Consider the following 26,592-nt stretch of genomic DNA (forward strand, 5'->3'; position numbering starts at 1 on the left):
TGGTATTCTCAAATAATCCTCCCAAAGCAAAAGTATTAAAGACCCACAGGGGTCTAGAGACTTCCAGTTTAAAAGTTCATTTCTCTCCACTGTGGGGAGAGAAAAATAATCTATGTAATAAAAATACTTTAAAACCTCATTTTTCTCTATCAGACACTACAATTAACAATAAAGCATGAGACAATCCATGTAATCCAACAGTAATTAACCAGGATATACAGCAAAGTACTGCATGGTAAAAATGATTATATGAACATGAGAACTTGAGTGAAGAAATGCCAGGGCTTGGATATAGCAAACTTCTTATACACAAAACTTGCCATAGAAGGAAAGATACAGCCATAGCTGGAATTAAGTGACCCCAGTAGCTGCTGCATTCCAGAAGACTCCAAACACAGGAGAACACACAAAATAATATTCTGCTTCCTGTACGGGCATCAGTAAGCTCAAAAAAAAATATTTACTCTGTATTGAATTTTCTCTAATCCAAAACATGTACATACAGATTACTTTTCCAACAGAGTGCAAATTCAGAATATATATTCTGGTGGTGTTAATTTTAACATTATTTCCTTTTTTTTTTTTTTAACAGGTAGCAATATGTCTAAATATCTCCCAAGTGTATGAGGTTTAGTATCCATGGGATTAAAATTTTTTTCAAGCCTTGAAAAAAAAGTATTAATTACTATTTTCTTCATATATTATAAAAGTGGCTTTAATTTTTATAGTTTCTAAATGAAGAGGTTTTTTATTCCTCTTTGTAAAAAGAGAAAGTGCACTTTATTTTGTAATGTCCAAATCCAAACCTCTAAATGAATACAGAAACAACATATATTTGCATTTTACATTAATATGAGGATATCTAATATAAAGAAATTTGCTACCATCTGTGACATCAGCCTTCTCTTGATGAAGAACAAATAGTTCTACCAACTGGATGACAGCAGCAAGAAAGGGGAAAATTATTTTATTTCTTTTTCAGAGGCAGTTACTTAGTGTAGACTATCACAAATAGTGTAAGATAACTTGAGTATCAGATGCAGTTGACTTTCAACTTAATCATGTTTCTACTGTAAAATGAAACTAATGAATAAATATTACTTTTTGCCATTTGGAATAAGTGCAATTGGCAGCTTAACATTCAGACACATGCAAATGGTGAGGATAGTTGACCAGAACATTAAAAAGGAATAGTTCTACTTAAAACATACTTCTGACAAAGCAAAAATTCACACCTTCTTATCTTTTCAAAATTATTATTCCAAGTGACATTTTTCATTGTCAGACGAAGACATTGTCTTTTTGCAACTTCTCTTTTGCATATTAAAGAGAGAACTTCTGTTCCATTCTTAGTCACAAAGTCAGTTTGCTGAATAATTTCTTTTGTTTGCAAGATTGCCACAACAATAGAAAGGAAAGAACATCTTGCAAAAGAAAAAAAAGGGCTTAAAAATAATTTTTAAACTTGTGTGCAACTCCGCCCTTACTTGGATACTCAATCTACATTTCCATGAATTAAATACAAAACACACTGCTGAGTTAGAAATATCACTTTGCACTACTTCAAAAATAAACAAGTGAAAAACGTCGGGAGAAGAAACCAAAAAATAATTTGGCCATATATATTTTCCCCTTTATTGTCACTTCCATGTCACAAAATGAATATACAGCAGAATATATTCAAGAGGAGTTTCTTCAGTTATAGCTCAATATCGTAAACACTCATCACAAATCTGTCTTATTTGTACAAAGAGAACCTTAAACAGCCTTAATTAAAACATTACTAAATCTAACAACAGCTAATTCCAAGTTAGACTTGCAGCTGCACTATACAGCTAAAAAAGATATATTGTTCTCAAGTCTTATCTCAAGTTCTTTGAAATCTTTTACTTCCATAGCAAATAACCAAAGGAACAACTTACACAAATATCCTGACTCTCTCAAAAACAGCTGGATACTAGGAAGATATCCAGCAAAAAGACAAACTGTTAACTTCATTTCAGAGAAACTCTGTCACCTTCCACTGTCAAAAACTAAGCAGGACTCTTCTTTCCACAGCCAAGTCTTCAATTTCTATTGTCAGACATTAAATAAATGTGTGAACACAAACTTGCATTAAATAATAGAAGTAAACAAGATGCTAATTTATAATAAAAGCAAGAATTTATTTTTTCCTTTTTTCCAAATTCCAGATTTCAATAATGTGTAAATATAAAACCACACAAATACTTCAACTTCTTGACTATATTAAACATAGGAGACACATATTGCAGTGATTTCCTAATAGCTGACCATCTTTTAAGTTCTTTTTACAAGCTGGGAAGTGACTTGTCCAGTATTTTCTAGCTAGTATTATTAGTTGTTATATAACAGCCACAAAATACTCCCATTTTCAGGACACACACTCCCTATATTTATGCATTTAGAGGAAGTCTCTTTAAAAATACATAAGAATTAGTTTTTAAGACTTTCCAGAAAAGCCTATTAGTGTCCTTACTCCTGATCAGCTCTTTGCAGATTCTTCTCAAAAATGTATGAATCTGCTAAAAGGAAACCAAGTGAAAAAAACCCTGTAAAAGTACTGCAATCCCTCTTGTGCAGCCTAGAGGGGGACCCACCACAGTCTCTCTTGGGTAACTACAACACTATAGCAACATTAACGTGACACAGGAGGAGGCCTGTGCCAAACAATTGCTACATCTTTGGGTAGCAAACCTGAGTCCTGTATTGATACCTCTACCTTACACTAGAACTGACATAATCTCAGATATTCAATGAACATCATACCTTGTACTTGCACACCTCTGAGTCTATCATTTAAACTGATATCATCTGAGAAATACAAAACCTAAAAAACAGGAAAATTGTGGTTTCAAGATATTTCATTTTTACAGCTGAATAATCTTAGAGCAGACATTTCTTTTTAAGGCTTACATTTTGCTTTCAAGCTATGCCTTCAACTACAGCTAAGAAGTTTTCATTATATTATTTGAGCTAAATGGTGTAGTCACAGCTTTGAAGACCTTTCTGGTCCCTTTCCATATTTCATCATCTGATACTACAAGGTTTCTATTTTCCTAGCAAAAAATGAAAGGGCAAGTAAGAAAAATACAATTTAGGAATGCATTACTTCACTGACTAGAAAGAAAAATTAACCACCAGCAATAGGTGTTCTTCAAGTCATATAATCCCCATATAAATTGTAATTACATTCCATCACTTGAAACCGGAAAGTTTTCCCATGTATTATTCATAGAAGACACATGCTTGCTTGCATGCTTACTTTCCCCTTTTCCCTATTCAGGGCAGAAAAAAAAGATGGAACATCACTGTTTATCCTATTAGTTGCTTCTCAACAGCCATGTACTTGGAAGCACTGTAAGAAAGATCGACAGACAAGCAAAGCACAAATGTACACTGCAAAACTCCAGTTCCTTAATGCAGGCTATTTACTACTAATGTTTCTTTCAGAGGTTCCACACAGGCATTCCAACTCCAGACAAAGAGCAGCCACAGTTACCCACCATCCCCTGGCAGAAAACATGAGAGGCTTTCAGGCAAATAGCAAATGGAGAACCATTTTGTCAAACACTACCCGTTTTCAAAGCCTCACAGGCAGTAGTCGATGAAAATGAGGGAGTGGATGAATGCCAGGAGTGCTGGAATGTACTCTCCTTGTGCCACAGTCACACAGACACTAGAGAAAAACGAGAAGGGCACACTGCAACCTTGCTCAGCACCAGACCAGACTGCAGGGAATGACCCATGTGTCAGTGTGTGAACACAATCTGTCCATTCAACTTCTACTGTGAGCTCATAGACCAAAAAACAGCTTAGCTTTCAGGGCACAGCCAAGAGATGGGAAACTCCATCCTGTATAAGCTTGACATGAGCGCTCAGTGACATTAAGGACAAAGCTGGAAGGTCTGATTTGACCAGCTCAAGACTGCTGGCAGCCAGGAACTCTCAGCTTGGAAATGCCTTCCTATACTGAGGATGTCAATAGAGTCTGCAATCTCATCCTGGCAAGCAAATAGGGATGGACGACTGGCAAATAAAGTAATCCTTAGGAGTCCTGATCAGACAATAAAAGCATCTTGAATGTGCATCAGTAGATGTAAAGTCTTAGACAAAGTAACCAAAAGCCCACGTGACTGGAAGATTTGCAGTATAATGGCAATCACCTCCTGCTTTAAAGGTACACTTCAAGTATGGAGTGAAGACAGACAGGAATGCACCAAATCCATGCACCACAAGGAGAAATGTGTCAGTAACATAGGGACATACAAGGTTAGAATGTACATAGAAACTCATATGAACTGAAAAGGAGCCCAACATAATGCAAGTATAAACGGCACTAAAAGGATACTTCTCTTTTAATCACACTTACCCAGGCTAATTTATAACCACCAATGCTAAAACACAAGTTCTATGCTATTTTTATTTAATTTATTGTATCAATGGCTAACAGAGCTTAGAATTCAATGCTCAAATATAACACAGAATCTTAAAGAAACAAACAACACATCTTTTCAATTTAACTTCCCAGCAATTAACATTAAAACCATACAGCACTGTCTCCAAGAACACAGTAAATTTGTTTTTCTTAAAATCAGTACAGCATCCTAAAATAAATAAGGATTAGCAAGATTAACAGCTCTTGAAAGTTCATCAGAAGGCTTTCTGAAATTCCAATGAGTTTCCCAATTCAGAAAGGTAAACAGCAGCTATTACAGAAGGAATACAGAGCACTGTGTGTACCACCTTATCTGTCAATGGAAAAAGAGAGACCGCAATAAAAAGAAAAAAATCACCTCCCCTCCAAAAGGAGAAAGTATTTTATAAAAGCAAGATCTAAATTATTCACAGTTTAGAGAAGCAGAGAAATGTTCTTAATTACAGTACTGTAGCACATACACACTCAAAAATTCTTTCAACAGATATTTGGAAAAGTTTACTTGCAACCATACAGCTATTCTTAACTAGTAGACTTAATTCTGAGGTTAAATAAATGCTTCAATAAACCCAAACAATTTTACCAAAATGTCTCAGTGAATGCAATGGAAACGAAAAGGACAAACTAAATTTCTTCCCACAGAGCATACTCTGTGGTTTGACAATACTATAGAGGCAGTCAAACACTAAGTTGTTGTCAAAAGAGTCTCGCAGTTTCACTCCTCTCCCACCACGTTTTCTTACTCCTTCCTTTTGAAAGCACTGAGACTCTTCTGACCTAATCCAGACTCAATTCAAGGAACTAATCCTTGAACAAACCTTTTTTTTTTTTTTATTAGCTTTCAGATGAGAAGACAGAAATTCAACAGCAATGCTGCAGGAAGGAGCATAGGGCTGCCAGAAGGGACAGAAAAGAGAACTGTATCAGGCCTTTACATCAGCTGAGCTGTTCTGCTGAGCTCCAACTTCAGCCACTGCAGCTCAGCTTTAAGCTGTAGCAGCCCTCCCTGGAGCACAGCTCTGCTCTGTGCCCTGTCAGTTGCTGGTCTCACTACTGCTGCAGCTGTTTGCAAAGAAGTTTGAGTCATTAGGATCTCACCTGAAATCAGAGGCAGATTGCCAGGTCATTACATCAGTTTTTTAAAACAGCCTCACAGCTTTCTATTACTAATGAAATTCATATAATCATACAAATATAAAGCGAAGATCAAAGTTTTCATGGTTATGCATCACACCTTAACAAATTCCATGTAACTCAGTGAATTTTGGAAGAGCACATTTTTCCCTCTTGTGAAAAATCAAATTTTATTTTATAATTTCACTATTTTTTCCTATTGACATTGTCAGCATCAAAAGATTCTGCAACACAAAGATGCAGCACTAAGATCCACAAAAAGTCAGAGCATAACACTTGGCAGCAGATTTCTCACCAGGAATATTCACAAGCTAAGGAGTTCACTTTCACAAATTATTGCTTACCTTTTCTGATGCAGATCAGTTCATGTACACCACAAGTTCGTTCTCCACCTGTGTGGAAATACACCATTAGAAAACAGTAACAAATAAAATGTATTTCATTTCTTTATAAGGCTTATAAACAGTGAAAAAGAAAATTCCAAAATTCTGTCAATTCTTAAAAATGCAGAAGATTGCCTTAACAAAGTTTCAAAGTATACATTAAATCCTTTGGAAAAAACAATAAATGTATATTTGGCTTAATATTGCTAATGGTGGTACAGTCTGAAGAGCTTTACACTGAATTTATACAGATAAAATTATAAAAGCAAGCACCTTAACTGAAGCCACGCTAATATTTCCCAGGCACAGACATAATTTCCTTTTTGGAGAAAACTGCCTGCAGAAGAATTGTGAAAATATCAAAAAATTTCCAATATAATAGAATGACAAAATAACATTATTATTACCTTCCACAGTAATTAAAAAACAAACAAAAAAATCCCCAAAACTCAACCCTATTAACAAACACTTGGATTGCCCAGAATTTCTCCTTTAGATACTTTTTAAATTAAAAAACCAGCTGTATAGACCTTGAGATATTTATTCAAGAATAATAAAATTGTTGCAAGAAATACTACTTTTTTTTTTCACATTTTAATAACGACTATTTTAATTGGAATTACAGCTTGTAAACAAAACACCAACACACAATATCTAAACTAAAAATAATTTGGAGTGATATGCCCCATGATCAAACCTTAAAATTCCAAACTACATTAAGCTATGGCTTCTCTTAAGTACACCCTAATGCACTCAGCCTTCTTCCACTGACAACAAGAGTGCATGGAAACAAATACAGAACTGAGGGGAACTGCCAGGGATTTCATACCCAGTTCTCTGCAATCTCATGAAAATACAAAACAAAGTTTCAAAACCTCACAAAACATCTGTTTCATATCCAATAATCATTCCTTGGCTCCAGACACTTCAAAATGCACTAAAACAAGCTTTAGGTAACAAAATTCTCCCCTTCTCAAAAACATGGAAACGCATTACACAGCACTTATTACTCTCCTCCATTCCATAATAAATTAATTATGACATACAATACAGCATGTAATGATATCAACCAATACTTCAAATTCTTAACTGGCAACAGACAGCATGATGGTATAGTAAAGCTTTAAGATACTACCTGTATTTCTACTTAAATTTACACTTTAAAGAAATAACTGTAGGAAATCCATCTATTGAAGTGAGAAAGGATAAAAGCGATCAAATAAATGGAATAAAATGTAACTCTTCTAAAATAAAATTAAATGTCTGTGAAAGTAAAAAGAATCCTCATTTTATATCAACATACTCAGAAGTATGAAATACAAGCTTCAAATATACTCTTGAATGGAAAATTGTGTATCAGTGAGTCTGAGGATCCCAGGAGTTTTGTAGAGTCATCACCCTTACAAAATCCCATTGTGACAGCAATATAATTCCCTCTTTTCAGCACATTCTAGAAGCTAGGCAACATCATTTTCATTCAGAAAGGCTTTTGACAGGAAAACATACGAAAAACTAAATTAAAAATATAATCTGCTTTTATAATAACAAGGCATTAAAAAACACACAAACAAAACCTAAAACCAGACAGAGGGAGGAGATTACAATCTTCTTTAAAGTCATTGCAATCATCTTTAGGGGACAAAAGATAAAGCAGAAGAGTGACTGAAAGTCTTTTCCCTAGAGTTTTTGCCCTATTAGTTTTAAATTCAGCAGTGAAGAAAAAAATAAAAATTATGGCAAAAAATAAAATTATTTTTCATTACACAGATGTCAGACAGTTAAAAATAAGGATTCACCTAAAATTCACAGAGATAAGAGAGCAGCAAGAGATTTTATTTATATTCACTGCTCTCAGTGAAATCAACCAGTTTGAAATTGCATCACAAAATACAAATTCTGGATTTGGATTCTGCATTGGATATCATTTTATAAAGCAAGAGATCTTTACTCAAACATTCAACTTCTAATGTAAGATAGTGTTCCACCAAATAAAGCCTTTACATTAATCACCATGTCGCTTTTTATTGAGCAAAAGGTTACAAAATAAATTCATACCATTTAACAGGCATACAGTCAGGATTTTATTCCTTTTCATTTTCCTAGAAAATGCTAGAATGTTATTTCTTTTTTTAATAGGTGATTCATTTATTACTTCTTTTTCAAGCTGCTTTTGGATGGAAATCAACCATTAAATAAAAATACATCAAATGATATAAAAGTTAAAGAAAGTATCTTTTATATTTTAAATTAATGTATTAAAGACGTGACATTTTATCCTCAATTGACTTGGACTGATTCTTCTTTTCCTCTGTGATCCTCAAAACTGTGGAACTAATACATAATTTACACCTTGCCTTTATTCATGGATTAACAAATAAACCCAAGTTTTTCCATCTTTACAAATCCCAAGAATTTTCTCAGCTCTCAATAAACTAGTTACTGAAAGAAACCAAACTGAAAATATGGAAACATTTTCCATGACAGCAAGATGCCAACCAATTAATTTAGCATTTCAGTCTGAAAATAGTGGGTTTGTGCTGGTTAGCCCACAAATCCCAAAGGTTCAGTGGCATGACACACTTAAATTTTATTCTTTAAATATTATTTTTAGGTAATTTATCATAGTATAGTATTAGTTCACCATAATGCTATAGTTAATTAACATTTACGCTTGATTTAGACACAAATTATTATTAGTTCAATTCCATCATGACTTGGAACATAATCTCCTATTTAAGATTTTAAGGTTTTGAGTGAGTTTGCATATAAAACTACATAATTCTCTGTCCAAAATGTAACCTGAGAAGAGAAACAAACCCACTTGGGTACACAGAGCTTTTCATGATGTCAGACAATGGAAGTAAAATGAAAAATAATGAAAGATCAAATAATTTTAGAACTGCACATTCAACAAAACATTTTCATTTTCTTGAGCAAGAAGAATCACCTAGTGGTCGTAAAACTCTAAATCATTCAAACACTTAACACAAAAAAGAATGGCCAGATGTTTACCAGAGGCAGCTGATGAAGTTTAATTTTCTCAATTAAAGACAAAGGATTTGTCTCTATTTTCTAAAATGACAATGGCAGCAACAAGATGAAAAGATGTACATAAAAGATGAATACTGAATTTTGTATTAACTCAAAATTTTATGTCTTTCTAAACTAGCACAATTCAAGATTGAAAGGTCTACTATGCTCAGAGTTTAGCTGGAACTTCACCAGTAGATGCTGATAATAGCGGTCAAGAAAATCTAGCACAGGCATTCCCATAGAGTGCTGTAGGTTGGGAATGAATGACATCTGGTGTTCTCAAAGACTTCAGACCGGGACCAGCATCAGAGAAAGTTCCTCTGAGCCTCAACCAGCCGTGTTCTGCAATGGACCACAATTCCAGTACCTCTGGGGTACCAGTGCTTCTCAGGGGGAAGGTGTCACCCCCGTCACTGCGAGCACTTCTCCCTTACAGCCAGCCAGGACTCTCCTTGATGTAGCTCACAACCACTGCCCACAGGCTTTCACTGGGCAGCTTAAGAACCCATGTCCATCTCTCAGACCCCCCTGCACAATAAAAGGCTGCAAGAGCGCCTGTCAGATCTCCCCAGGCTACACAAATGTATTTCTAAGCCTCTCCTCATGTGCCAGGTACTCTAAGTTCCCTCCCAGCTTAGTGGCACTCTGCTGAGGTCTCCAGTTTGTCAGCCTCTCATGCTGGATTAACACAGCTGGATACAGACCACAGACACGTGGCTGGTCCATGCTCAGCTCACTGCTCACCGGGATCCTCAGGGTCTCTTTGCTCAGAGGTGCTCCCAGCCAGACTGCCTCCAGCTGGTAGTGCAGGGCTTGGACTTCACCTGTCCTTGTGGAAGCTTCTGAGGATCCTTCAGCCCACTCTGAGCTTGCTGAACGCTTGCCAGCACTGCCCTCCAGCTTATTAACTACTCCTTCCATGGCGTCATCCATAAACTCAGCCAGGGTGCATTCCATCCCACCAACAAACACGGTGCACAGCCCCAGTTCCAGCACCAAAACTGTGATGCAGCTTAGGCTGCTGCATGTAAAATTCATTATTCTTCGGAAAAAAAATCCACGTTGGTAGCTGCAGCAGAACATTACACTGTATCACAAAAGCCTTTTGTCAGCAGGTGTAATTTTTTCAGATGCACTTTTTACATGATAAATTACTTTCCTGCTGAGAATTGTTTTTTAATTAGCATTTTCATAAGTTTGGATCACATTCAACAAACGTTTACTTAACATTTTATTCAACAATAGACAACTATTTTTTCCCTTGGCAAACCCACAACATTCCAGCATGGAACAACACCACTGAGCAGGTTGAGTAGCAGGAACAGGGTGCTACAGTGCAGAAACATAAAACAGGATACACGTGAAAAAGTCCAACACAATGTTAATGTTACTGTGTCTAAGCATGTGGAAACACTAATGCTTCTGCTAGGAATGCAAGAGACCCAGGAAAACTATTCTTATGTTAAGGGTTTCATACAACACGCTACCAATTTATTTAAAAAGACAACTATAATGAGAGACTTCTGGGTTGCATATACCAACAAATCTACTTGAAAAACTGCCTCATGCCATGAACTGAATTCTGGGCTTGGATGAACAGACAGCCAACTGTAATGGAAAATAAAGAAAGCTGAAGACTTTTCCACAACAGCAACCCTACTGAGAGCTGCCATCAGTGTTTTTCCTAAAAAGGTTACATACAATCATTAGCCCACCCCCACTCATGGTGTAAAATCACCTCTGAGTTCCTTTAGCATCCTTTTCCACAAGTTTAGTCTACAAATAATACTGTATACATCAAAATAGAAATGTTTAAAGTTGAATGTTGAGAACTAGTCAAAAAGCAAACTAAAAAGCAAACAACATCTGCATTTATAAGACGAGAGATAGCAAGGTAAGAAAAAAATTACTATTATATATAGTTATTTATATGTTTACATCTTTTACGTTTTGTGCAGTTTTGGTCTCCTTTTGGTCCCACAACCTCAAAGAATAAAATAGAACCACAGAAGACACAAAGAAAGACCCCCAAAAAAGTCAATAAAAATAGTTAAAAAACAAATGGTTTCAATATGAGGAGCGACTTAATAGACTAAGACTCTTGGACCTGAAAAAACCCACAACAGATGGTGGACTTAAACAGGTGAATATAGAACAATTACTCACTGTCTAACGCACTAATAAGAGAAATAACTATCAGACTAAATTAGCAGCAGACACGTTCAAGACCAGAAGAGTAAAACTCGGAAATCTATGTTCTGATTTTATGACTCGAACTCTTCCTGTAAAGAATATTCTTCTTTGCTTGCCCAATTTAAAAAGATCCCTATCTAATAATTTCTTAGCCTAAGGATAGGTTATCTACCTGTCCTAAAAATATTTTGGGTTTTGTTATCCAACTATAAAAGTAATGGCAAACATCAAAACATTTTTTCCATGGGAAAAAATGAAATTTTAAAATTATATTTGTAATCAACAGAACCAATGACACTGACCAATGAATTAGCAATCAGTGACAACTGATCAAGAACAGTGTAGCCATTTCTGTTTCTCAAACTAATTTTGCATCCAAACCTACCCACACTAAAATACATGGAAGCATCTATATGGAAGCAACTAAAAAAAGTCAGACTTTCTAAGCTAAGTCATAAAGCAGAGAGGTTGTTTGGGACCTTCTCCTCTCATCATGAAAATAATATTATCTCTGCTTCCTTTCTATCCAAAATGACCACAAGCTTCTCTTTTCCTTCTCTTTTCCTACACTTCTGACAACTGAAATATAATTAGCACTAAAATAATATTAGTAAGTTCTTTATTTCACTTTGTTCTCAGTCAAGTACTTCTTCAGGTAAGTCTTACTGGTGAAAATTAAGAAATACAGTAAATAAAACCAGCAATAGAAACATCCAGTAAAAATGGCTCAAATCTGACCTAAAACCTATAATTTTCTTTTTACTAAAAATAGAAAGAAAACCCGAAAACAACTTCACTAAAAATGACAAAAAGATTAAACATACATTGACAAGCAATGTACAATGCTATCAAATGTTCAGGAAATAAAAAAGAGGATGTCAGCAATAAAAGCTGAGAAAAAAAAGGATGAAAAATTAGTATGACTTTTAGTAAATTCCTACTGTTTTTAATTAACAACACTAATCACTACTCTAGAGCAAAGTTTCACAGCAAAAAGTAAACTGAGAAACATTTCTTCTTTAAAAATTACTCTATGATCTATGCAGAAAAATATACTCATAGAAATAGTTTCAATTATTTCAGATAATGCAGTAAATGTGTGATATGTGATACAAAAGAAAATTACTAAGAAGAATCTGTATTGCAAAAGATTCCACTTGGTAGGAAAACTGCTTATTTTAGCCTACAGAACAAAAGTACCCATAAGATGTGTCCCCTTTTCACATCAAAGATTATTCTCCTCTGCAGAATGTGACCAATTAGCTCACAAACTCAACCCTCACTTGCTGTCTCTGAATTAACTTTCCAAATCTTCCCAAAATTTCCCCTTCTTATTCTACAAACAGATTCACACAGAAATCAGGAAACATCTCCCATCTCCAAGAGTGAAACACACAAAAATTAGGAGGTTCAGTGATTAATTGCTGACTTGAAATCCACTCCAACTTTTACATGCAACATGGACCTTTGGCCTTATGCAGTTCAGAACTTGACAATATTCAGGAAAAAGTTTGAGAGTATCAGCTGTGAATCCCTTGCATCAGTTTTGATGGTTTTTTTGCATCAAAAGCTGGAAGAGGTATAACTGAATTGGGCTGAAGAGAAAATAAGACCTAATGGTTCAAACAGTTGAAAGTTCTCTGGAAGAGAGCAAAACTCTTTCCTTTCCAAGAGTTTCCCTGTATTTGGATGGCAACATAGGCAAACATTTTTAATCAGGTAGTGACTCCATGTTTACTTTCCTGCATGTCTATCTTGAAAGCCAAGAATTCCAATCTGCAGAAGTGCTAGGCATTAAAAATTATGGGAATTCAAGAAAAATTTCACTCTGAACACATCAACTGTTCTTATATTAAGTATGATAGCTTCATCTCAGCCCACGGGGAACTTGTCAAAAATAAGTCTGTAAAACATTAGAGATTAGGTGGGGTTTTTAAAAAAGGTTGCCCCCTTTGTTATCTAAAGATAAGAGACCTGCCAGCTTTCTTTATCTCAATAGATTCAATACTGCAGTGATGATGGTGTGAGACAATCCAACCAGGAAACTGGTGATTTTGCCTGTGGCACAAGGTTTCATTGTCATCAGCAAATAATGCAGGCAATCATCCTTACAATGACAATACCAGGCAACACTCACTGAATAGTTTCCACCACAGTCACTGGATAAGCATAAGGCAGCATTAAACCAATTCTGTGTGGCTGATCCAATATGATACCTTGACATGTGATTCACCACACAGTTGACAAATGTGTTTAAAAGTGGGCCTAAGTATAAAATATGTCTTCTTATATTTATGTTTCATTAAATACCGATGATGCTGCTCAACCCCTGCCCTGGCCACACCGACTTGAATTCAGAAGCGCTGTCATTTCAGGTCAGCACTAACTTGAGGATCTCCATGTCACCTTACACCCTTCTAGTGCACCCTGCAGTGACACCTGCCCAGCCCAGGTAAGCAGGAAGTCAAGATAAAACTGTTCCCCAGGCCAGATTCAACCTACAAGCTACACATGATACTCCTACTTAAGCTCTGTAAGCAGCTCATTGCTCTGTTGTTTCCTTTTCTAGATTCTGGAAATTTGCAGCTAGGCATAGTTTTCATGTGACCTATATGAAGCAGTGTTCTAAATACTCTCTTTTTGTATCCATAAACAAAAAGTAGGTTCATTTCATAATTTCTTTGTTTCCCAAGGAAATGAGGGTTATATAATTAAACAGTTCACTTCCTGCCTCATCCTTGTATTGTTTACAAATTCTCTGGCTCATTTAAGATAAAATAGTCAGAAAGTTTTAAGAAACTAACATAATATTTCATAAAAATCAGCAGTCAAATACAACAGAAACACAAGTCCCACCAAACACAAGGACAGCCCACCAGCTAATAATGCCATGCACAGCACAAACAGGTGCAAACCAAGCCGCTGGAAGGTGGGGAAAAAGAAGGACACAATCTTCTCAGAAACCTCAGAGAGACCAGGATACTTCACAGACACTCAGGAACAAAATTATCAAAAAGGTACATACTTGGTAAAGACCTTGACCTCTACATCAGGAAGGAGAAGTGTTAAATTGATAGGAGCACAGTAGGAAAATCAAGGAAGCCATGTGCATTAGTCTCATTACTCTATCAGTAACTTACTAGATGACAACACCAACAGCACACAGTAATTCTTTCTCCTCTGCTAGATTCCTTTTATCTGTACAGCTCATTATTGTCTTTAATGCTACTTCTTATTTGTTAGCACTAAACTTCTCACAATGGAAACCATATGAAAGAGTTTAAAAATGAAAAGATTTTGCTTGGTCTGAGAAGGTTCATCTCCAGATGTTTTCCCCTCCTTGAGAAATGTAAACTTATATAACTTGCACTAGATTACAGCATGTTCAAGTGCAGCCCAAAAATCTGGTAAAAGTAGATTCATGAGGATATACAAGACACACAACTCTGCCTTAGGTTATAAAACATTCTACCTGTGACCTCTAACATTTCTTTGCCTCCCCCACTCCGTGCAACACAATGTGGTTTCAATTGCTGGTTCCTCACCCAGGCCTCAATTCAAAAGACTTGTCTTAAGGCAGGCACCAAAGCTTTGCTATTACTCAAAAGAGGAGAAGCAGCATAGAGCAGCCAAGGTAATGCTGCCATGAGGAACATTACCACAGTGGTGCTGAAGGATTCTCAGAAGTCACTCCTCAACTTTCTTCCCTGCTCCAATCAAACTGCCACAAGACCCTAGGCTTGGGCAGCAGTAGATGGGAAGATTTTCATCTCAGACTGCCCACCAGTCTGGTTTTACTACTGCTTTCAGTTTGGCCTTACTCTCTACCACACTTGACAGCTCCCCATCTGATACTCTTCATCTTACTCCTGCCCAATAAAAAGTTGAAATATTAAGCAATAAATAACCTTGCATCATAAAACAGAGCTCCTAGTAAATACTAATTGTGTTTTGGAGGATAACTATACAATTACTATTACAATTACAATTACTATGCAAATACAATTCTTTAAAATCATTTGAGCCAGAATTTTTCCAATAGAGCTGCTGTCTGTTATTTCCTCACAAATCTGAGATTACCAGACCTATGCAAACTCTAACTGGATGTCTTTATAAAGATATACAAATGGAACATGTTTTAACATGACATGAACTTTCTAAAGAAAAAGATGTCACAGTTCCTGCAATCACTAGATCAGGGCTGTGAACTTGCTCACATGAAGATACTTGTGTTTTAAACGTCTGTCAGTGAGCGTAACAAACCACTGACATTGACCAAAAGGGTCCCTGGCCATGGCACTCTGCTTCTCTGTAACACTTCACCCAAAATGCCTCACTTTTACAAAAACTTTGGGATTTAGTGTTAGAACCACTGGAAGCTGGTATGCTGAAAAAGTGACACTGGAAATGGTACTTCAAAAGATTTTTTAAGAACAGGCAAAAGCAGCCAACAAATTCTATATTAATTTGAGCTCTTTTAATTTTGTGCACTCTTCACATCTGTGTCCTGCTTTGAAGGAGTTTTGAACTACTTTATATTTATTCTTCAAAGGGAAGTTTTCAGTCTTGATAATTTTCTTTCCCTCTACCAAAAACAAAGAAAAAAAATTAAAAATCTGGCCAAATGCAGTGTCCCTAAAACTGAGCAAGGTATTTTCTCCGTTTACCTAAATACATTTACAAATTTACTTTGACACAATGCAAATTCTGTATTTTGACAGTTTAGACTAGAAATCCCATGGTTTGATTCTGCCTTCAAGAGCTAATATTCAACCCAAACTCATATTTTTTAACTGCTGGCCAGAAAGTACTGCTAAAAATTACAGTCAAGGCAAGGTACAGTTGCACTACAGGAGGGAGAGATCATCAAGGTAAGGAATAAAAATTGTAACACCTACCAACAGCCCTACAGCAATCAGCCAGTCAGCTGAAAACAAAGAGGAGGAGGCATGCCTGCTACAGGCTACAGCAGAAAAATACATTGTCTTTTCTGTCTTCAGGAAGAGTCCTAAATCAAAACCTAGCAGACCAGTTTCATGACTGGAATAGTTTTTAATCCCACCTCACATTTAAATGTAAACTATGCACCCAATTTTCTCAAGAGCTTAAGTCCCATTTTGGATATTTCGAATAAGCATCTACAGGACAGTTGAGCTATTTCTGAAGTCTGGCCATAATAAGAAGTGTTGCATTCTTTTCAAAGGCTAGATTGCTTTATTCATCCATGGCTATTTGCTTTAACTTTAAAGAAATAATACCCTAAATCCCCTGAAGATATTACACATGAATTTCACATATTGTGAATATTTTCAGATCTAACAGATCCTCACAGATTTCTGGGATAATGCTGCCTAAAATGAAAACAGAGACAGATTTTGAAGGATAATTTTTTTTTCTAAGCTCAAGTTATGTAAAATGTCCAGACCCAGCAGAATTTTTTTGCTATCTTCTTGACAATATTAAGAAGACTTTTCAGCAGAAAAGAACCCAGCCAACACAAAGCTGGCCAGCTCAGACTCCTGGTGTGCACAGCTTCCAAGACAGGGTGAACACGCAGCTTTGCTTGATCACTGTAACTTCTCCTTACAGAGGCCTGAATCCAGGGAAACTGACAGCAGAGAAGCATCCCACATGCGAAACAAACCAGAACAGTTTGTTTCCCCCACATACCCACTGTTTTACAAAATCCTTTAAGCTATAACAACAGATGCTTTCAGAAAGAAACACCTCGGCCGAGGAAGCTGTATACTTTACATCCTTGTCTGGCTAGAAATAAAGTTCTGTTTGTTTTTTGGGGTTTTTTTAAGGATTTTTAACGAGGTGTAAAATTACTCTCAGAGTTGAGAGGAGAGGTTTCAAAGCAAAGCTCAGAAGCCCTGCCTTTGAAGATGAGCATCTCCAAACAAACCCAACAAGTGTCTAGTACATTTCGCCGCTTTGTTGTTGTTTCTAAGTGATGACTAGAAAGATCTGCGGACAGCAGCTCCTGTGCAGCCTGTTAGCGCCCAGCAACCGGCAGAGAGCAGGGAGCATCCCTCGTCTGGGGACTCAGTTTTCAGAGACTCCGGGGCCCGGAGAGTGACAACGAGTTTTAGAGCAGTTGGCAAAGTCCCTGCGGGGAGGGCCGACAGTGCTGCGCACCTCAGGCGCCGACCTTCCCGGCTGGGGTGCGGGGACCCGGGCAGTCCGGGACCCGGCGGCGGGCAGGGGCGGCAGAGCCCGGCCCGGGGGCTGCGCCGCCCGCCCCCGCCTCCCCGCCGGAGCAAGGGCGGCTCACGGCACGGGGGATGCACGGCTCCGTCCTCCTCGGGTCCCCTCCGCGACGCCCACGGGCGAACGCCCGGCATCCCCAGAGCAGGCGGCGACGGAGAAGGAGGAGGAGAAGGAGAAGGAAGGATGCCGGCCACCGTGCCAGGGATTTATTTACCCCGCCCGGCTCCCGGGCACGGAGACGGGAGGAGGGAGCACCACACTCACCTCTCCCCCATCATCAAACAGCCCTTGACCCGTAGCCCCCGCAGCCGGGCCGAGGGGGACGGGGAGCAGAGGAGGCGCCCCCCCGCCGCCCTCCTCGGCTGGGGTCCCGCTCGGCTTCGGTGCGCCCCCACCTCCCGCCGCGGTGGGAGCCCTCCCTCCCCCCGGAGCCACCCCTCTCCCCGTGCCCGGGGGAGGAGAGGGAGAGGAGGGGGCTGGGGGAGGGGAGCGGTTCGGGGCGAGAGAGAGGAGCCCGTTATTGGCCTACTTACCATCAATCGCCATGATCCCCGGCGGGGTGGGCCGTACCAAGCGGAGGGAGCGCACGCAGGAGAGGCGCTGCCGGGCGCCGCGGCTGCCAGGCGGGAGCGGCGGGAGGGGCGGGGCGGAGGTGAGCGGGGCGGGGCCGGGGCGCGTCACTCCGCCCGCCGCCGCCCGGCCCCGCCCGGCCCCGCCCGCCGCCGGCAGCCCTCAGCCCCTCACGGGCCCCGGGGCAAGGGCGGCCCACCAAGGGGAGCTCCGCCGCTTTCCACGGTGCTGTTCCCTGGGTTTCCTTCTCAAAGCGAGTGGCTGAAATAAAACCCAAAGCTCTGAGGGCACTGAGTGTCAGCAAAGCCGTGCTTCACGCTTCTGCTTCACAGAATCACGGAATACCCTGAGCTGGAAGCGGCCCAAAAGGGTCATCGAGTCCAAGTCGTGGGCCTGCACAAGACACACCAAGAGTCTCCGCTTGCCTGAGAGCATTGTCCAAAAGCTTTCTGAGATCTGTCAGGCTTGGTGCTGTGACCGCTGACCTGGGGAACCTGAGCCAGTGTCCAACCATCCTCTGGGGGAAGAACTTTGTCCTGATATCCAACCTAAACCTCCCCTGACACAGCTTCAGGTCATTCCCTCACGTCCTGTCACTGGGCACCACAGAGCACAGACCAGTGCCTGCCTCTCCTCTTCCCCTCACAAGAAGTTGTAACTGCAGTGAGATCTCCCCTCAGTCTCCTCCAGGCTGAGCAGATCAAGGGACCTCAGCCATTTCTGACTGACAGTTCATGATAAAACCAGCTTGCTTCATTACATTAACAAATCACATCCATAAGTGCACAAAACTGCTTGTGGCAGCTCTAGTACTGCCTCTACAGATTGTCTTTTCCAGGATTCTTTCCCCTTTCTTTTAAAATATCATGCTGAAACTGTCTTTTGGAGGTAAGTTTAAAGGGAGTGGATTCTCCCCCTCTATTACACTCTCATGAGGACACACCTAGAATACCATATCCAGCTCTGGGGCTACTAATATAAGAAGGCTGTGGATCTGTTGGAGCAGGTCAAGAGGTGTTGGAGCCTCTGTTGCTACTCCTTCCTGTCCCACCCACTACAGGTTCTTCCTCTCTTTTCCTGGAGTTCTGTAGTTGTTGTCCCAGCCAGGAAATTCTTCTTCTACACTCTCTTCCTTACCTCCCAGAAGTGGCAAAAGGATCATCACAGTGAGCAAAGAGGACAGGATTTTGCAAGGCCCTGCAGAGTTTACCACAAGGATCCAGAAGGAAATCTGGGGCAAACCATGCATGGCTCCTGCAACTAAGAGAGAAAACAGCCAAGCCGATGGCTTGTATTATGGATTTTGTATTGTAATCTTGTACAGGAAGTAGGATGTACATAAAATTCTGTTATTGTGACAGAAAGTCCTGGTAGCATTTGGAGCTATAAAGAAACACATTGCTACATGCAAACAGGTTTTTCATACATAGGTAGACTGGCCAAACAGGAAAATTTTTGCAAGATGGTAAGAAGGAATGCCTTTTGTACCACTATCATCTTTCTGCCGAATGTTTAATCACCGTTCAAATGCTGGAAGCATTAATCCCCTTCAGACTCACAGCCTTCAGAAATCTTTTGTCATATAGAAAAATCAATGTGTTTTCTCAAATTTGTTCTTCACCTCAGGAGAAAAAACCCAAACTTTAAAGTAAGGCATTTATAAGCACAGTCACCTTGAGCAAAATGGCTGTCTTGAAAAACACAAGTCCCAGATGACAGACATATGTCCAGACCAGAGCCAACTGTAAAAAAGATCTTCAAAGAGAAAATGTCAGCAGAGCTTAATGGCAAATATATTTTTCTGTACCAGCACTGACATTTACTTCAAAACCCTAATGATTTGCTGTTCTTCCTCTTCCTTCCATGCCTTTTACTCAGCTCTCCTGCTCCTAGAAAGTGTTCCATCCCCAAAGCTTTCCTTACAGTTTGTGTAGATGGCCATCTTTCTGATCATTTTACTTTGAGAACAGGAATGAAGATTCCTGTGGGATCAAGTACATAGAGTTGTTATTCTTTTCTGCTCTGTTTTTTACTTCTCCCCCTGCTTTTGGCAGCATCCCCAGTATGAAGGAACTACCAGTCAGATATCATCAAATCTTTCCAGGGCACAGACATCCACTCATACAGAATCCAGCATAGAATTTCTGAGATGTTTAAAAAGTCATCCAAAATTTTTGGAGAGCCCCACATGTCATGACGATTCCATGATTCATGAATGCAATTACCATAATGGGATGCAGAAGTTCATGTCATTGGACAGACTCTTTTTGGGGGCGAGATATGAACCTATGCTTGTGAATTAGTGACAATATGATTGTAACTCTTGGTCCAGGGGTTTGGTTTTCAAAACATAAAAGAAACACATAACTTCCCCAAAGTCATGAAAGCTCAGTTTGGAAAAAACAGTTTCAGGATAAACATGATTACACATCAACAAAGAGCTGGTGTGAAATGTATGTGTAAGGAACCAAAACACGACTTTTCAGAGCTATGCTGAATCAAATCTGTTCTATTTGTGCTTAAGTTTCACAAGTACATGTTTAAAATTTCTTGCTTTATTGAAACAGCAGATACTCCTGCCCACCACCATAGCAGTCTCATTTTTTTTAACATTACCAGGAGGGACAAATCTTGAACAAACTTCCAAAATTCAACGATTTTAGTTTTGTTCCTATGGTGTAATTCAGACTATGTAAGCTGTAGCTTCATCCATTCCCTGCACAAAAGGAGCACAGCTGGTCAGTCTGGACGTGTCAGAAATTGTCTACTGAATCCAGAGGGCAATTCATTCTGCTAGAAGCATTTACATGTGATCCCACAAGTATGCCCTTTGCACAAATAGCACAGCTGCACACAAACATGACTACAGCTCAACTCCAGACCTCAAGTTGATAAATCTTTACTGTACAAACAATTTACAGGTTATCAAGAGTTCCCTAGCAAATGAAAGAACCTATTGTGACAAGAGATTTTGCTGACAGCAATGCAATGCAGCTATCTGGCAGATACAGGATAAATTTAATCCCATAAACCCTAAACTTTTCAACAAACTATCTACACAGGAGAAACTTCTCCCACTGCACTGATGTGAAGCACTTCAGCAATTAAAACCAAAAGCTGCTGGAAAATTTGGCATGAGTGCCCTAGGAGGTTCTTTAATGTATTTCTATACATTAAAGAACCATTTAAGGCCTGATCCTTGCCAGACCTTTTGGATTTTCTCTTCTATTTTAGCCTTAATAATATTAGTATTAAACGAGATATAATTTAAGAGTCTGTGCTTCATGAAAACTTAGAATGTCAACTATGGCATGTGTGAATGAAAAGACTAACTGAAGTGTTAGAAAACACAGACTATCAGTAACCAGAAAGGTCGAAGCCCCAGATTAGTAATCTGCTTATTAAGATGCCAGACAGAATAGGTATCTAGAATTGTCATGATGTGAACAAAGTGAGCTCACGATTGAAAAAACAGTGGAAGAAAATGTCCATGTAAATTTTTCAGTGGAATGTTGCCATTTCATTCAGCTGTAGGTAGTCTGCAGTAACACAGTGATTTCACTGAAATGCCATTGGGGAAGGGGGTAAAATATCCAAGGTCTTGCTTTTCAGACAAAAACTTTTAATCTCAAGGCTTTTTCCTTCTTATTATATTTTAACATAATAATGACATTAAAATGAAGCATCTTGATCTTATCTATATAAAATCTTTCCATTAGAAAACTCAGTCTGTTGTTGAAATTTAACTTAATGGGGCTTTCCAAAACTGTGTGCATACTGCTACACCTCCCTGTGTATTTCTCTCTGGTTGTATTTCAATCTGAAAAGAAAACAGATTTTTAAAGAAGGCATCAAAACTCCGACAAAACTGAAATTCTGGTTTTTTGACCAGGAGCCTTAAAAAAGTCCCAGCAAGAAGCACAATGATATGCAGCTCCAGGGTGTTCTCTCCTTGCAGATTATTTATAGGAATGCAAAAAACCTGGTGCAGCAATGTTGAAGTGAAGAGACGAATAGACAAAATCTCTAATCTATAATGTTGAAGTGAAAACACGACCTCTGAAACATCTTCAAGAAAGGTCTCCAAAGATATGATTACTCCAGCAGATGAAAAGTTGGCTAAGAATTATAATACAGTGCTGTGTCCTAATTGATTTGGAATATCAGTTTACAACTTCCCGTAAGGATTTTTGGCAGCAATTTTGTGAGCACTGCCAATCAGATTTGCAATCAGATTAGTTTTGCATGCACAGTGTTCTTTATTAGGATATTAAATACCTGACCTTTCAATATTAGGGTTGGCATTATCAAGTTTTTTGGCACTAAGTAAATAACCTGTGACTCTTATTTAGCTTCTCATAGTTTTTGAAAGCTATGAAAGACAACCTGAGCCCTCTGCCCTCTGGAATTGCAGAGCTACATGTGGTAAGAATTATACAACAGACACAGTCAAGTCTCCACTCCTTGGAAAAGAAACAGAAATGCGACTCTTGAAGCAAATGATTTGGCCAAATGATACTCAATGTGTAACTTCATATTCGAGAATAAGTGACTGAGAAACTGGAAAACAGTGTTTCCAGCAGCACCTTCATTCTGCCAAATTTGGGACTCCACAAGGTAGGATTTCCATTCTGGGGTACAGCTGGAAAAGGTCCTATGAGCTAAATCAAAATGGAAAGATTTTTGTTCAGATTCACATTCTTAATCCATGGGTAATGAATCTGCTACAGAAATAAAAATTGAAAGCATAAACAAAAATGTGACTTTTGATGCCTATTCATTCTAGTGGATGTTCAGTTAGCCATAAGTCACATGCAAATTTTAGAGCTGGATGAATAAAATAATGACTCTTACTGGTGCACTCATAAAAATCTTAACTGGCTCAAGCAACCAAAGTTAATATTATTCCACTGTGTTGTCTTGCACTGCCCCAAAACAAAAACCTCCTGAGGATAGAGCTAGGACTATTAAATGCAATTCCAAAGAAATGTGCCAATCATTGAGCACATATGTTCATACAAACTACAGAAATGGTAAACCAAAAGTGTGCAAAAAAATGTCATATGCCAAATTCATGCACAATCCATTCAGACCAGCCAGGTTTTCCATGAGAAGCTGAACTAATGAAGCGGGTGTCCTGCAGATGTAGCTCTCTACCACTTATCTCCATCCCTCTCCAGTGGGACATCTCTAGGTTATCCCCATGTTATCCTCTGCTACATTCCCAGCGTTAACAGGATATGTTGCAATTATTCCAGAGCTTTGCACAAGCACTTTGAAAGGTTGAGAAGCTGTCAAATGAAAGGTACAAATGATGAATTGTCATAATTGCTCAATTCTCCTCACCTTTTCTCCAATGAGGGTACTAGTTTCATTCTTTTTCCTCTACACAGAAGTTGGTTTCCCTGAAACTGGAAGGAACAGAAATATTTCTGGGATCTTGATAAACTTGACCAGCTGTTCCTAAGCTGAGGCTTCCCTCAGCTTTCCTAGGTAGAAGCATTTGAGAAAGAGAACATGTTCACATAAGCTTAATCTGCTTGGGAAATAATATTAGGAATCTCAAAGCCCAGCAAATGGCCTTCACAACTCCAGCAAAATATGAAAAATTAACCATTCAGCTACACTTAAAAAACAAAGCATACATTTTAATGCAAATTCCCAACAAAAACCCTCTGTGTTCTTGCAAAGACAGGAATAGCATACGAATATCCCAACACACAAGTGGATAGGGATTACTGTGCTTTCTTACAGAAGAGCTATGTGAACACCTAATTAGACAAACCATAGTATAACATAGTGATACGAAAACAGGCACATGCATAGTATGAACAGCCGTCCATTCTGAAAGCCATGCCTAATTTTTTGATGGAAAAAATCGTCTTCATCAAAAAGCCATCAAAGGTAATACTGTGGAACAAAATCAAATTCAATCTCCGTTATTCATACTTAAAATATTAAAAGGGGATTGAAAGATATGATCCAGTTCTCCTGAAGGGCTATTTTTAGAAAGAACAAGGTCCTGGATGCTAACAGCCTATTGGCCTGGTTCATGCCAGCATAAAATAAATGACCTTGTTGTCACAACCTCATCTGATAGAGAGGAGAGACTGCAAATGGTGTGAACAGAGACTGAGCTGCCACAAGCTGTAAAACCACAGCATACATAGAGGCAGAGTTAAAGCTGTCACAGTGTTGGTTATTAAAACATTTAAATCTCAGATTGCTTGAACGGTATGGGAGTTTTCCTGTCAGAGTGTTCTTAAAACTGGTTGCTCACCAACTGGCACTGTGAATCCAAGAGTGGGAGAGATTCTCTTCCCTGTGGCCCAGGCAGCTCGCAAAAGTGGTGCATGCATAGGTGGTGGTGTCAGCACAGGGAGTTAATCATGCTCCCAAGGCAGGGGAAGTGATAAGAGATTCACAAGGTGGTTTACAGCATTAGTTACCCACAGCATGTATGCCAGTCCTGGTTTATTGACTAGCCCTGGCCAAACCTACCCACAGTTGCTGTTCTTGGCTAACCTTGACAAAGTCACTCCTGTTGCCATGAAACAGCTTCCTTCACTCTCATTCTTCATCTCCCTCTAAAGAGTGCTTTTAGTGCTTCTCTGCCCTCCCACCTGTAACCTGGTTCGCTCAAGCCACCACCCCTGGATTGCACTGAGTACTTTTGTGTAGCTGCTCTGCATATAAAGGAGGCAAAACTGATCTCTGTAGAGGAGGGAGACAGTGTCTAGCAACAAAAGAAAGTGCTTGACAAACACTGTCCCCTTAGCAACGTTAAGGCTGTAGCTGCAGCCAGACCTCTTAGGGTCTCTCTGGAACAAATGGTACCCTTAACCATTCCTGCTGGGAGGCTTGTGCTAAGTATATAATCTGCATTTCATTTCCCTCTAACTGCAGCAACTTGTTTTGTACATGTTCCCTCACAGCTGAGAGCTCAACCCTGTGGAGTACTCATCACATCCTTTCCCACTGAACTTAGTCCCCAGGAGCAGTATTGTAAAAATATTTTTGAAAGAAATAAGGGTTCAAAAGGCTGCATCCATCTAATTTCATGTTTCTTTTTACTGATAAAAGCTTTAGTCTGCCTTTTAATTATTTAAAATATTTCCAAGTCATACAGCAACATATGATCTATTCTGATTTTTGGACTTAGCAGAGCTGTTCTTAATGCTGTTTCTGAACATACATTCTGTTCTTACATTTAAAATAACTACCAGGATATGTCATTCATTCTGATGGCACCACAAATATTCTATTGATGCATTAATGACATTTCCGAATCGAAAGAAAAATTTTTACTTGAAGTGCATGAGACCAGCAGAATTGTTAAAGTCACTGTTAAATGCAGGAACCTATTTAAATGCATTTTTTATTTACATTAATATTGCCCTTTTAAAAGGCTTCCTTCCATGAAAAAAATCAGATTGTACGTAAACTGTAAGTATAATGCTGGTTCTTTTAAAGGTTGCTCTTTTATACAACTACATCAAGATTAGGAATTCTGCAGAAGAGCTGTAGAATCACAAAGTTAAAGTATTATGTATATGAAGCACTCGGGCTTAATCTACAATTTTAAGGTAATTAATAAAAAGCTACTGAATTAGTTAATTAAAATTATTGTATATTTGCTAGCTTGGGCATGTGCTTTCAAAAATTGCCCAACTTCCAGACTGGAATTTAGCTGGAATTTAGCAGAAACTTTCACAAAGATTTCTGAAATACAAATACTTATAAATGGGGAACTTCACAGTGGCAGAAATTATTTAAGAAAAAAGAAGAGAACTTGGTAACAAACTAAACTGAAGTTAGTTTGCCACTCAAGTATTTCAAACAAACTGTTTTAAAGGTGATCAACCTGCTTTCTCCTTCTCTAAGACTCAGCTTATTCCATTAGAAGAAATAAAGTGATACATATTCCAGTCTGACCTCCTTAATTCTCTTAATTATCTTACTGATACCCCATGGTAATACAGGATTTGAAAACTGAAAACTTACATTTAAATGAGGAGATGTCCATGGAGAAATATCTTCTATCCTAGAAGAGTAGATAAGTAAGCATGATTCCTAGGGCATGAAGGTGCTAGAGCAGGATTGGTTTGGTAGGGGAAGGATGAGTTGTGTTTGTAGAGTAGGGAACTGTATGAAGGGGCAGTAAGGTATTAGTCATATGGCTTTAAAACCTCTATTTCTGTTTGGTATGAGTTTGACTTAGTCATAGACTTAATTCAGCCATCTAAATGTTTTCCCCAAAAAGATGTATCTTAATTTTTCTGCTTTTCAAAAAGTTCAATGCAGACATATTAAAATAAAACTGTTTCATTTCAGATGTGTTAATGACCATCTAACATTCACCTCTTTTCCAAGAGACGTAGATACACAAGTACCTTTGAGAAAAAAATGTAATGGAAAATTCAAAGGATATATGAAAAATATTCACAAACCCACCACAAAACTTCAAAGATATTTAGCCTAAATCCCAAGTTACTGAGCTGTATTTATCATTATAATATTTTTTAAACTGTGAGGCAACAGCTGGCTAGAATGGTGCTTTCTAACTTTCTGCCTTCTTCATCCCTTTCCAATATTAAACTTATTTTTCAT

At 38.6% G+C, this 26,592-nt stretch overlaps 1 protein-coding gene across 1 annotated transcript in view; it reads right to left on the bottom strand.

Annotated features, from left to right (window-relative positions):
• Positions 1–18,034, bottom strand: part of SYT14 (synaptotagmin 14) — an 88,207-nt gene extending 70,173 nt beyond the window's left edge. The window contains exons 1-2 of the mRNA XM_059841117.1: positions 17,946–18,034; positions 5,935–5,982 (exon numbers count right to left, since the gene is read on the bottom strand). Coding sequence (XP_059697100.1) covers positions 5,935–5,982; positions 17,946–17,958 — 61 coding nt within the window. The 5' untranslated portion in view covers positions 17,959–18,034. The remainder of the gene's footprint in view (positions 1–5,934; positions 5,983–17,945) is intronic.
• Between the last annotated feature and the right edge of the window lie 8,558 nt (positions 18,035–26,592).

The sequence above is a fragment of the Haemorhous mexicanus genome, chromosome 3 (assembly GCF_027477595.1).
Source record: "Haemorhous mexicanus isolate bHaeMex1 chromosome 3, bHaeMex1.pri, whole genome shotgun sequence".
Classification (NCBI taxonomy): domain Eukaryota; kingdom Metazoa; phylum Chordata; class Aves; order Passeriformes; family Fringillidae; genus Haemorhous; species Haemorhous mexicanus.